Genomic DNA, 13,984 nt, shown 5'->3' on the forward strand with positions numbered 1-13,984 from the left:
CCTATTAGAACATCCAATAGTCAAAGGTATATGAAATACAAATGGTATAGAGAGAAATAGTCCCATAATAACTACAACCGAAAACTTCTTACCTGGGAATATTGAAAACTCATGTTAAAAGGATTTGTCATTAATACAAGTATTTTTAAAAAATGTAAATTATTATTATTATTATTATTTTTTATTTTTATATATTTTTTTAAATCGGCCGATTAATCAGTATCGGCATTTTTTTTGGTCCTCCAATAATCGGTATCGGCGTTGAAAAATCATAAAATCGGTCGGCCTCTAGTATGCATGACCGCTAGGGCTGGGCAAGGAAATTACACTATATATACACAAAGCATGTGGACAACCTTTCAAATTAGTAGATTCGGCTATTTCTGCCACACCCGTTGCGGACAGGTGCATAACAGTCAGTTCGTCAAATTTCTGCCCTGGTAGAGCTGCTCAGGTCAACTGTAAGTGCTGTTATTGTGAAGTGGAAATGTCTAGGAGAAACAATGGCTCAGACGTAGGCCACACAAGTTCACAGAATGGGACCGCCGTGTGCTGAAACGCTCAAAAATCATCTGTCCTCGGTTGCAACGCTCACTAGAGTTGCAAACTGCCTCTGGAAGCAACGTCAGCACAAGAACTGCTCATTGGGAGCTTCATGAAATGGGTTTACATGGACGAACAGCCGCACACAAGCCTAAGATCACCATGTACAATGCAAAGCGTCGGCTTGAGTGGCATAAAGCTCGCCGCCATTGGACTCTGGAGCAGTGGAAACGCATTCTCTGGAGTGATGAATCACGCTTCATCTGGCAGTTCGAAGGACGAATCTGGGTTTGGCGGATGCCAAGAGAACGATATCTGCCCGAATGCACACTGCCAACTGTAAAGTTTGGTGGAGGAGGCTGGGGCTGTTCTTCATGGTTTGGGCTAGGCACCTTTGTTCCAGTGAAGGGAAATCTTAAGGCTACAACATACAATGACATTCTGACAATTCTGTGCTTCCAACTTTGTGGCAACAGTTTGGGGAAGGCATTTCCTGTTTCAGCATGACAATGCCCCAATGCACAAAGCGAGGTCCATAAGAAATGGTTTGTCAAGATCGGTGTGGAAGAACGTGACTGGCCTGCACAGACCCCTGACCATTGAACACCTTTGGGATGAATCGCACCAATGTTCTAACATCTAGTGTAATGCCTTCCTAGAAGAGTGGAGGCTGTTATAGCAGCAAAAGATTTTGGAATGAGATGTTTGACGAGCAGGTATCCACATACTTTTGTTCATGTAGTGTATATCTACTGCAGTCATATACCCTTGAAAGCACCTCGGCACATTTGTTGGTTTTTAAGGCTACACTACAGCTTTTTAAATGCTGACACAAAACCTTCTCTGGAGATAAAAACTATGCGCCACTGAACGGGCCTTTTACTTGTCTGCAAAGGAATGCTGCTTCCGAAGCAGGCCTAACACCCCACACACACACACAAACACACTTACCTCCAGCACAGGCCCAGCTCCCAGTATGGTCCTCTTCACCCCGCTGCTGTAGCCCTTCTGACTCAACGCCGTCAGACAGTGAATCAGGAAGTTGGTGCTCTGGGTCTTCCCTGATCCGCTCTCCCCTGATATCACCACACACTGGTTCTCCTGCTGCTTCAGCATGGTGTGGTATGCCACATCCGCCACTGCAAAGATGTGAGGGCTTAATTTTCCAAGTGGCTGGTTGTTGTACATCATGACATACTTAGGGTTGTAGATGGGCAGGAACTTGAAGGGGTTAATTGCCACCAGGATGCGCCTGGCGTACGTGTAGATGTTGTGTTTGTAGAAGCGCAGGCGCAAGGCGGCCAGGATAGTGTCCTCGGTCAGGGTGGAGAGGCTGCACAAGTCATCATATTCCTCTAATGAAGGTACACCACCAACGTCCATCTCTGACCCCAGAGCCCCTTCACCTCCCTGGGCTTGGAGGATGAAGTAATACCCCTTCTCCTGGGGATGCCGTTTTCTGGCCCCTGGGGGCCAAAGCAACACCCTCTCCACAGGCATCTCAGTGTCCCCTAGCCTCCTCTCCTCCCCTTCAGCCTGCCTGACTTCCAGCAGGGCATACGGTCTGGTCATGTCCAGGCCCAGAGTGGTCCCTGCATTCTGGATAACCATGGCCACTGTGGCCCCTGGGCTGACCTGGAGAGTACAACATGCTGCTTTGTCCTGGGACAGGCGTGGGTAGATCTGGAGGAAGACGGCCTGCGGCTGCTGTTGTTGTTGTTGATCTACGTCCAGGCTGGCCGCTCCTACCACACCGTCAGACACACTCATCCTGCTGGCTGACACACAAACAGGACCTCTCCAGCATACCTCACGAGCACTGCCCTCTCCCAATCAGGATGTAACCACTGGATAGGGAGAGAGGGAAAAGAATGCGGTAGAGTCAGAGGAGTACAGTGATACAGTGGAGTCGGAAAGCATTCAGACCTTTTCACTTTTTCCACATTTTGTTAGGTTACAGCCTTATTCTAAAACAGATACAATTGCTGTTTTTTCTCATTAAATCTACACACAATACCTCATAATGACGAAACAAAAACTGTTTTTTAGAAATGTTTGTAAATGTAAAAAAAAAAAAGAAATAACACATTTACATAAATGTTCAGACCCTTTACTCAGTACTTTGTTGAAGCAACTTTGGCAGTGATTAGTCTCAAGCCGTTTTGTGTACGACTCTACAAGCTTGGCACAGCTGTATTTGGGGAGTTTCTCCCATTCCTCTCTGTAGATCCTCTCAAGCTCTGTCAGGCTGGATGGAGAGCGTCGCTGCACAGCACACTACCCTTCCCCAGATCTGTGCCTCGACACAATCCTGTCTCAGAGCTCTACGGACAATTCCTTTGACCTCATAACTTGGTTTTTGCGCTGACATGCACTGTCAACTATGAGACCTTATATAGATAGACCTTATACAGGTGTGTGCCTTTCCAAATAATTTCCAATTAATTGAATTTACCACATGTGGACTTCAATCCAGTTGTAGAAACATCTCAAGGATGATCAGCTGAACCTGGATGCACCTGAACTCAAAATCGAGTCTCACAGCAAAGGGTCTGAATACTTATGTAAGGTATTGTTTTTTATATTGAATACATGTTGCAAATTATTCTTTTTTTAAACAACAACAGTTTTTGCTTTGTCATTATGGGGTATTGTGTAGATTGATGAGGAAAACAATTAATTCAATACATTTTAGATTAAGGCTGTAACGTAACGAAATGTGGAAAAAGTGAAGGGGTCTCTTATACTTTCTGAATGCACTGTAAACATTACAAATGGCAATAGACTGGCAATCTAAGTAAAGTATTTACATGACAATAAATACTTATCAGAACTTATTACAATAATTCTCCCCTTTAATTTAAGAATAAATCTGTTTAGCCATTGATAGTTGCAGAGATTTAATAGGATACTGTATCTATACAGTATAGAACTCCACTGAAGCAGTGAGGGAAGAAACACGACACAACAAATTAGCCCAGCTTCTAAGAGAAGTGAGTGCATAGTTGTCTGTTGAGCCTGTATGCATGCAGACACCAGAAAAGGGAACAAATGTTTTCTACAGTATTTGTTCCACTAAGACAATAGCCTCTATTCCCTCCAAGCAACCAACTTTCCCACGACTTCCCTAACCTCCATTCCATACAATATAATATTTTGTCCAATGACAATGAGATTCAACAGCTGAGTCATTCTTACATTTTGGACCTCATAACTTGAAGGAAAAAATAATTCATTTTGGGGGTATTCTATCAGAAAAGGGTTGTTTGACTTTCAGAAGAACATATTGGTCAAGCTCAGGCACTTAAATCCTAATAATTATAGGCAGATTGTTCACACAATCATATCGCAACACTGTTAGGGACATACACAAAACTGTTAACAATGATTGCATGCATGTACAGTACCAGTCAAAAGTTAATAAGAAGAGACTTGCTTGGGCCAAGAAACATGAGCAATGGACATTAGAATTGTGTCCTTTGGTCTAATATATCCAAATGATACATTTTTGGTTCCAACCGCCGTGTCTTTGTAAGATGCAGAGTAGGTGAACGGATGACCTCTGAATGTGTGGTTCCCACGTGAAGGATGAAGGAGGAGGTGTGATGGTGCTTTGCTGGTGACACTGTCTGTGATTGATTTAGAATTCAAGACACACTTTACCAGCATGGCTACCACAGCGATACGCATCTGGTTTGCGCTTAGTGGAACTGTCATTTGTTTTTCAACAGGTCAATGACCCAACACACCTCCAGGCTGTGTAAAGGCTCTTTAACCCAATTGAGACGGTTTGGGATGAGTTGGACCACAGAGTGAAGGAAATGCAGCCAACAAGTGCTCAGCATATGTTGAAACTCCTTCAAGACAGTTGGAAATGCATTCCAGGTGAAGGTAGTTGAGAGAATACCAAGAGTGTACAAAGCTGTCATCAAGGCAACGGGTGGCTAATTTGAAGAATCTCAAACATATATTTTGATTTGTTTAACACTTTTTTGGTTACTACATGATTCCATGTGTGTCATTTCATAGTTTTGTTGTCTTCACTATTATTCTACAATGTAGAAAATAGTAAAAATAAAGCAATGGCTATACGGACACTCCTGGTGCCAAAATTGATGATGTATGTCACACAGCTTAATTGAGTGGAGACAGATTTGTTGCATTCAGTTGCTGCGGAGCCCTTCCGAACTAGCTAGTTTAATGCTGGCAACAGAAGCATTGTTGTAGTTAACTTGTAAAATAAAGTTGTTTATTTTGATGGGGGTGGGAGAAATAACTTGCAGTATATATCACCATCTGTATGTCACCTTGACATGCCTATTAGCAAACGTAACGACAAGCTCGTGTGAATGACCGGTGCAACGGTGTTGTGTCTAGGTGCATCCCACTCCACTGTTGCTTCCCACTGGGCAGTAGTTCCTTCACCGAGCAGCTGTATTATGTCGCTGGCAGTAGCTAACGTGGCCAATTTGTTCCATCCCACTTGATTATATTTCGAGTAGGATGGCAGCCTACACAATAAATAACTTGTGATATTGGTACTAGTGCCAGGGGTTGGAACCGGTTCAAGGAACAGAACAGAAAAATAAGTACATTTTTACAGGAAAAGAATCAGGACCGGGAACAAAAGTGATCTATACCGTTCCGAACAGTACTGATATTTTGAAAACATTGGAACCAGTTAATTACTAATGTTATTTTACGTTCCAAGCATGTTTTCCAGTCCCACAACAAATGCAACAAAGCGCCTATGCAAAGCCCTCGCTCGGTCACGCAGAAACGTATTCCAGTGTCTGCCTGATTGCCAGTATGTGCGTGTGTAGGCTTCAAGTCCCTCCCTCTCCGGAGCATAGTCTACTAGCCTATTGACTGTACAAGCGTGATTCAGAAATGATAGATATTTTTAATTACAGAAGAATGGGTCAACTTTTTCAATGCTCGTTAAGGATACTATAGTTATCATGTTTCACGTTGGATTTAATAACGACAAAAAGGTAAGACATGTTTTTAATTCTGGTGCTAATCTGCACACACAGCTAGCTCTGGTCCAACATTAAGCAAACACTCTGAAGTTCAAAGACATTGAATGTTTCTTCATTGAAGCTGTTCTTCCGTAGGTATAATTGGGAGCCCAAGTCAAATAATGTATGTCATAAGATGGCCAGCTCTTCTCCCCACCCACAAAATCAGTTGCATCTTGCGTCCTACACCTGTCTGTCCAATGTATGTAAACAAATTGCCTGCCCGCTCCATATAGCAAGCTTCTCTACCCGCACTGATTGGTGAAGAAATGTAATGTCGAGCTAAAAGGAGAAAACAAACAATGTGATTTCAGATGTTTAAAAAGGAACAATATCAACTAACTTTAAAAAAAATTCAAACTGGTTTAGAACTTTATTTTGCTGGTTTGAACAGTGGAACGGAACAAAAAATGATGTTTCCATTCAGATAGAACGATTGGAAAATATTTCAGTTCCAACCCGATTGGTACTAACCATATGGATTTCATTGTACAGTAGGGATTAATATTTTCAGACAATTTAACAACTTTCAATACCGGGAATAATTCATATTTATCTGAGAGTCCTGGGAAATACCGCAAAAATCAGAAGTGCCCATTTAAAGCATTTAAAATCTAGATATGGCCACTATGCCAGGGTTCTCCCAAAATAAGATTGTAAGCTGCAACACTTGGCTGCGCCACTATATAAAAATTTCACAGCAAGTGAAACTGGTATTTAGTAATGATGATAGAGCAAAGTTGTTAACAATGACATCATTGTCAATTGCAAAACAGGCCAATATTTTCACCATTCAGTTGATCATAACTAAGGTGAGTTTCCCTTTCTCTGCTCTTTTTCTTGGCCCAATGGAAGTTTCCTCCTCTCCTCACTCCACTGTCGCCAGCCTCTGCCGCGTTGTTCTCGACACCAGTTTAAAATCAATATAGTAAACTGTTTTCTAGAAACCTGGCTTTTGTGAAAAGTGGTCATGGGATCCCGGTTACAGGTTTTAATCCCTACCGTAGTCTACTGCTGTGACTTCTGCTACCCTTTTCCTGAAAAGGGCAGTTTTCAGGAAAAACGAGCAGTTGTTTATTCTTCTCGTTGTAACAGTTGGAATAATGGGACAATTCAGAGAAAAATACATTGTAGGCTACCTGGATTGAGGTACATTTTTCCGAGACATATCTCATGTCACCTCTGCTGTGTTGTAATGTACACAGGAAGCCTGTCTGACCCTAATGCAATTGTAAGCAAGCAAGTCGGATCTGCTGGTGAGCTTGCCTGCTGCTGTCCTGCAATAAGGAGGGGAAAGTAGCTAGATAGTGTAGCTAATATCGGGCCAGGGTGAAAGCTAAAACATTTATTATAGTGATTTTAACAGAATGTATAAATACGGCATTAACATCTACATCAAAAAAAGAAAATACTCAGATAAAAACAATGATTCTGAAGACTCCCCCATGTCCCAATTTAGGCAGACAAGTTTCGAATGATCATTGAAGTTTCTAGCCATGAGTATTTTAATTTTACCTTTATTTAACCAGGCAAGTCAGTTAAAAACACATTCTTATTTTCAATGACGGCCTGGGAACAGTGGGTTAACTGCCTGTTCAGGGGCAGAACGACAGATTTGTACCTGGGGGTTTGAACTCGCAACCTTCCGGTTACTAGTCCAACGCTCTAACCACTAGGCTACCCTGCCGCTATCAAGCTGGGAAGGGCTCATTAGAAAGACTGACTGAAGATCATTTGTTCATCCCTGTAAAACTTTAGCTGCGTGACATATGTCTTTCACTGAGGTATAATGATTTATTTAGCTTTCCACTATTGTTTTCCAACCCCCAAAATTCTAAGATACTTCCTGAACATGATGCCATTGTGGGAAGGGTCTGTTTTTTAAGGGGAATTACTATAAACTAACAGGGTAGAAAGTGTCCAGGGACACACAGAAAACCATAATAATATTAAATACAATAATTCAGAAAAAAGTTTAGATTTTAAGTAGGATAATAAAATAATGAAGGATTTAATATTTTATTATTTGATGGCTTATATTTCTCATAGAAGTTGATGAATAGGACCCGGGGACATGGCAAAAGCACCTACATCTACAAAAGACGAAATGCATAAAATTCCCTTTGAGATCCATATCTGAGTTATGGTTAACTATACCTAGTTTTACAGTTGAGAAATTATTCAGAACCCTTGACTTTTTCCACATTTTGTTACATTTACAGCCATATTATAAAATTGATTAATTCCCCCCCTCATCAATCTACACACAATACCTCAATGAAATAAGGTATTATTATTATTAAACATTTTTTTGCACAAATCTCTTAAAAACTTGTTTTCGCTTTGTCATTATGGGGTATTGTATGTAGATTGATGAGGATAAAAAATTAAATAAAAAATGTTGTCCACAAGGCTCTAACGTAACAAAATGTAGAAAAAGTCAAGGGGTCTGAATACTTTCCAAATGCACTGTATATTTAAAGCTATTTGGAATCCACGAGAGATGATAAGAGGTTATATTTCCGGGGGACAGAAAAGGCACCGGATAGTAGGGATGACCTAGCCCAATAATGAACTAAATGAGCCTAATGTTGCTTCTTATAGCCCAAGGACCGGTATGGGGTTCCACAATTGCAGTACTGTTCTAGAAACAGCCCTATACTTTCATATCACATAAAAAGAATTTCACAAATGCAAAAAATATAAAAACTTACTGTCCACTGTTTTAACTGATTTGAACAGTTGCAGCCAACAGCATTTTTCAACTTGCTCTTCCGTACTCTAAACAAATGCGGAAACATGGAAATATGGCTGTGTGGGAAGACTAACCCTAAAAAAAGGTGTTTGATAATTTTATATTTTGTTTTTCTCAAATTATTTCTCACTGATATGAAAGACGTTCCTCCTGTTTCCAAAACTGTACCGCAAGTGATGCATGTTAACGTTTAGAACAGGCTTCGGGGCTCTTTAAAAAACCAATAGTGTGCAACTGCAACCTGCAATTCAGGGCATTCCTGCATGTGGGCATTCCTGCAGTTCCCTCGAGCATCCCATTGGGTCCTTCATAAACAACACCCCACCACCCTCATCGAGCACCCCAATGGTTCCTGTATGAACATCCCTCCCACTAGCTTTCTAGTTAGCACATGGTTTTGCCCTGCCTCCTGTGTAATGGAAAAAAACATGGGGGGTGGGGTGAAAGACACTGTCTACCGGTCATCTGACACCGTGTGCAAGCTATCTTGATAGTTAGCTATCTAGCACATGGTGTTGACCCCGTTGACTGCTGTGTAACAGAGTTCTACTTGCTAGCTAGTGTGAGCGATACCAGCAGACAATGTCCTTCGCTCCCTCCCACCTGTCCTCCTCGTCGTTAACAGAACAGTGGGAATATGGTGCCCCACAGGACACTCACTGTCTAGTACCGTTCGCCACCCGCCTCCTGCTAGCAAAGCAGGTGGAAGGTTGGGGAAACACTGTACTAGCCAACAGTCGCCAACACTGTTCCGTACAGATTTTGCATACCACGGCATTCAAACGAGAATGCGATAAAAAAAATCAAATAAAAATGCGATTGTTAGACTGTTGGCATTAAAATACATAGTGTAAACGAAGTTTCTATTCAAGTGTTGATTGACATGGTAATAGACCAATAGTATTCGAGAAAAGTTGAAAAATACGGACCCCTCTGACGCTGTATGATACACTGTGACGTATCGTACGCGCTTTACTTGCAGATTAGATACAAGAAAGTGAAAAGGACAGGGAAATATTCTTATCACTTTAGAAGGTCCCTGTAACACCTAAAGATTTTGCAACTGTTTTAGACGCCATTCCCTCAGGTGTTGCTCTGTTATTCAGGAACTTGTCAAGACCGGACCCTCATAGCCTACCTTCTATTGACCCTTTTGACTCATCAGTAGGAAAGATTTGTTTCTCTTTTGGTCCATTCAACACACAGAGCTATACGAACCTTGTTTCAGCAGGATGTTTGTATGTCATGTCTTATTGGAATGGATTTATTGATAATATCGGTTGGAAAAAAAGTTTGGATGTTGCCACACACATACCTACTTGTTAACTAAATTAAGGAAGTTTCCTTTAAAATAATTCATAAATATTATCCTGCCAACCACTATATGAAGAAGTTTAAGGAAAACATCAACTCAAATTGCTCCTTTCGTAATGACCACCCAGAAACAGTGTTGCATCTTTTTTGGCATTGTATTCATGCAAGGCATCAGTAGATTTATAATTGAACACATTTATGAAGATTTTACACTATTGTGGAGAGATATACTGCTTGGATTCTTTACATACGATAGAAATAAGCCGAAACATTTTATGTAATTAAGTTCCTTGTTCTTTTGGCCAAATTTCATATACACAAATGTAAATTTACAAACAAAAAACAAATGTTCTTACCCTACAAAAAGAAATTGAACTGTATTTTAAGACAGTTAAATACTCTAACAAAAAAGCTGTTAGAATTGTAAATGTATGTATGTCCCTCAAGGTCCTTGTGTAATTGTAATGTGATACAGAAAGTACACGAGGGAACACAAGTATATATAGATTATAAACAATGGACAATCGAGCTAGGGGGTAGCTCGATTGTCCCCCTAGCTCGATTGTCCATTGTTTATAATCTATATATACACGTGTGTTCCCTCATGTACTTTTTGTATTGGTTTATAAAAAAATAAAAATAGGTAATGATCTCAGAAAAACCACAAAAAAAGACAGGGAAAGAGGGATACCGAGTCAATTGTACAACTGAATGCATATAATTTTCGCGTCATCACTGCAAGCCAATCATGATTCGCAAAGCCAGTTTAATGTGTGATAACTTTAGCTCCACCCTAAAAACCCTATTCAAATTCGACACAAATCTTCAAATAGGTATGTAATGACACAATATATAAAAACTCTTCATAGTGTTTCATACACATTTTTGAGGTGATAAATTGGACAAATCGGGTAAAAAAAAAATCCCCACACGACATATCTCCCCTTTCACTATTACTCAGTAGCCTTCGCTTCCCCCTTCGCCATTTTTTAAAAGACCAGGCGGAGATCCATTCCCTTCTTCAAACATGCAGAGACGGGCAAGCATGAAGGTCACGTCGTCAATGGTTTTGCTGGAAAGCGGAGAAGTTAATATTCATAATACAGTTGACCTGGAAGTATACATTTTTAGGGGGGCTAAAATACGGTCACATGTACGGGACACGGTCAAGTACGGAAGTTTGTTAGGGAAAGGCGGATACCTCGTCAGTTGTACAACAATGCTTCAACTGAAATGTGTCTACGGAATTTAACCCAACCCCTCTGAATCAGAGGCGAGGTGCCATAATCGACATCCACGTCAGTTTGCAAGCTAACATACGGTGTCGCCCCTACCCTCCCGTCTGCTGTGTACCACAGTCCTCCTTAGGGCTAGCACAGTGTCCTTTGTTAGCTCGACACTGCCTACTAGTGTACAGCTAGCTTCCTTTGTCATCCCGCCCCTTCTCTGTGGTGTTTATCGGTGGCTGGCATCCAACGTTTTTGTGCATTAGCGCCACCTACTGCACTGGAGCGCCCCCGCCTCCCACCTGGCCTAATTTAAAAATGGTCAAATAGAAGTATAAAAAGGGGTTCCTGCAGATACAGGAATGCCCATAATTGCAGGAGGCAATTGCACCCTTCTCAACAAAACTACCTCTGCCAGAAGATAGACGACTATAGTCACTGCGCTATAAGTAGTTAGCATCTTTGAATGGGCTAAGTCTAGGAATTGTCCCGCTATGTAATAACAAACACTAATCAAATGTTATTCCTCACCTGGCATTATGGTCCATTTATTTTTACCCTGTACATATGAACATTGACGACAAGGAACTCCCTTTTTCCACCAGTAGTACAAAACTAGTTGATAAGAAAATAAATAGCTCAACCGAAAGGTGAGCGAAAAAAAAGGTGTTCCCGTCCTTATTGCAAAATATACAAATAAACGCAACAATGCTTTAGTCGGTTGGCAGTGACTGGACGCGTAATGTAACTGTAATGGTCATCGAAAATCTTCTTGACAAGTTCTCGTGAATTGTAACTTCCTATATTTTATGTCCACGCGTTTTCATCGATGGGTTGGGTGCGGGTGACATGCTGAGTTTACGCACGATTCGAAATTTGGAAACTCGAAAAGTTTGGACTCGTTTTCTGGTTGTAGTTATTCAAGTGCCGCTTTCAACAAGTTAGCACAGTGGTTCCCATCCTTTTTCGGTTACTGTACCGAACAACTGCAGTTTGCTCTTGTCGGAGTACCCCATGTGCATTTTACTAATAGAATAATGGTCTCATGAGGCTTCTCCTAGTACCGCTGGTAGGGAACCACTGAGTAAGCGAGTCAAACATTTTCGAGTTTCCTTATTCCGATCAGGACATGAACGCGGTATCATTCCCTTTCAATAAAACAGAAATGGCAACAAACTCGGTCAACTAAAGTTCTATCAACGTTAACCGACCTAAAGTCTACTACTTACATTGCCAAACAGAATGACAACAGGTGTTGTTTTTCTTTACCATAGGCCTATCCGTTTTAACAGCTATTACTGTCTCTTTGGGATTGAAAGATTTGATTTGCATGTAAGAGTTTAGGCCACCTGGTGGCCATATGAAGTACTGTTTAGTTTTATATACCTGTGGAATTCACCTGGGAAGAGGTGGGACTCCATTAGTTTGACTACAGTAGTATTTTGTGAGTATTGGCAACCACCAGACTCCATTGCATACAGTAGCCTATACACCCACAAAGTCACTTAACACCTAAACATAAATACTAATCAAATGTTATTCCTCACCTGGCATAACGATCCATTTATTTGAATCCTGTAGTAACGTTACACATTAACATTATTGACAAAGGGAAGCTCCCTTATCCACCAGCATTACAAAACAAGTTGATAAGAAAAAATCTAGTTCACCTGCACAACCGAAACGTTATTGAAAAAAGGTGTTCCCGTCCTTATTACAAAAAATAAAATAAACAATACTTTAGTTGGTTTGCAGTGCTGGACGCTTAACATTTAATCCAACGTGAATGGTCGAAAAGCTTCTTGAAAAGTTGTTTCTAGGTCTTGCGAATTGTAATTTCCTGTATCGTCTGTTCACGCGCTTTCATCTATGGGTTAGGTACGGCTGACATGCTGCGTTGACGTAATTTGGAAACTCGAAAATATTAGACTTGCTAACTGGTTGTAGTTATTCACGCGCCGCTTTCAAGCTTGTCGGACATTTTCGAGTGACCTAGTTCCAACCAGCACTTGAAAGCGGCATCATACCCTTTTTTGATCATGAGCGCGTCTGCTTCGTCAATAAAACAGAAAAACATGGAGTGTGTGTGCATTTTATATTAGTCAGATTAACTGAAACTGAAACTATTTATTGTAGAAGATAACATCCTGTTTTAAACTCTCTGCCCTTTGTCCTCAGAAGCATATGCAGTTTATTCGCCCTGAAACCAACATCTCTATAAGAACACCCACAGTATGTTTTATCAGTGGGTTAATGAGAATGACATAACTAGCCTAGGCCTACAGCAAATATTATCATTCATTCATAAATGTTTGCAATGAAATAAAAAGTGAGATATATTAATTTCAGTATCATTTTCTGTACTTCCACTGCTCCTCTAGTAATCAAATACTGAATTTAGACACAGAATCTGATGTATTTTTCCACAAAGATATGTTTAATTTCAATTCAACCCTGGTGTGCTAGAAAATGGTAAGTGACATAATTCAGTATGATGTCATAGCTTTCTTGGAACCCACCAAGTCCTTTTGTGTGTAATAACAATCAGTTTAATCTCTGGTTGTTGTGTTCCGTGGATTAGCTTCCTTGCCGGTGTAACACTATCCCGTTTATTGTACATTTGACTCTTTGTTATGCCTTGCACTGACTGGCAACAGTTACTTAAAGGACACATATGCAGACACTTTCTTTACAACTGTATTCTATTAAAACTTCACAATCAAGATGAGAAGGTTTTTTAAATCCATTTGGCATACTGTAGTCTCGCTAGATGGATGGGTTGCCTGGGATACTGTGCAGAACAAGACAAGACAGGTGTTGGCATATTTATCACATGTTTATAGCTGTTTCATGCATTGTCGAACAATGCACAACATGATGATAATGATAATAACATGATGATGAAGATGGTGATGATGAAGATGATGATGTCACATTGGACGCCACTCCCGTTCCTGCTGAACTGAGCCAGCAGTCAAAAGAAACACACTGATTCCAGATCAGTAGGCACCGGAGTACACAGCCCTGTACTACACATTCTATAACACACACACACACACACACACACGTGTTCCAGGCACCGGAGTGAAGAAAAAAAACTATAATGCTCTGGAGTGTGATCTAGG

General features: G+C 40.8%; 1 protein-coding gene across 9 annotated transcripts in view; it reads right to left on the reverse strand.

Annotated features, from left to right (window-relative positions):
* Positions 1-12,748, reverse strand: part of LOC118395235 (unconventional myosin-IXb-like) — a 79,500-nt gene extending 66,752 nt beyond the window's left edge. For 3 of the 9 annotated variants that reach the window (XM_052463947.1, XM_052463946.1, XM_052463945.1), the window contains exons 1-2: positions 12,407-12,747; positions 1,495-2,390 (exon numbers count right to left, since the gene is read on the reverse strand). In XM_052463947.1, the coding sequence (XP_052319907.1) occupies positions 1,495-2,313 (819 nt within the window). In that variant the 5' untranslated portion in view covers positions 2,314-2,390; positions 12,407-12,747. Of the gene's footprint in view, positions 1-1,494; positions 2,391-11,390; positions 11,696-12,406 lie in introns of those variants that run through there. The other 6 variants (XM_052463948.1, XM_052463941.1, XM_052463944.1 and 3 more) reach the window with 5 other exon arrangements.
* Between the last annotated feature and the right edge of the window lie 1,236 nt (positions 12,749-13,984).

This window comes from Oncorhynchus keta, chromosome 15 (genome assembly GCF_023373465.1).
Source record: "Oncorhynchus keta strain PuntledgeMale-10-30-2019 chromosome 15, Oket_V2, whole genome shotgun sequence".
Classification (NCBI taxonomy): domain Eukaryota; kingdom Metazoa; phylum Chordata; class Actinopteri; order Salmoniformes; family Salmonidae; genus Oncorhynchus; species Oncorhynchus keta.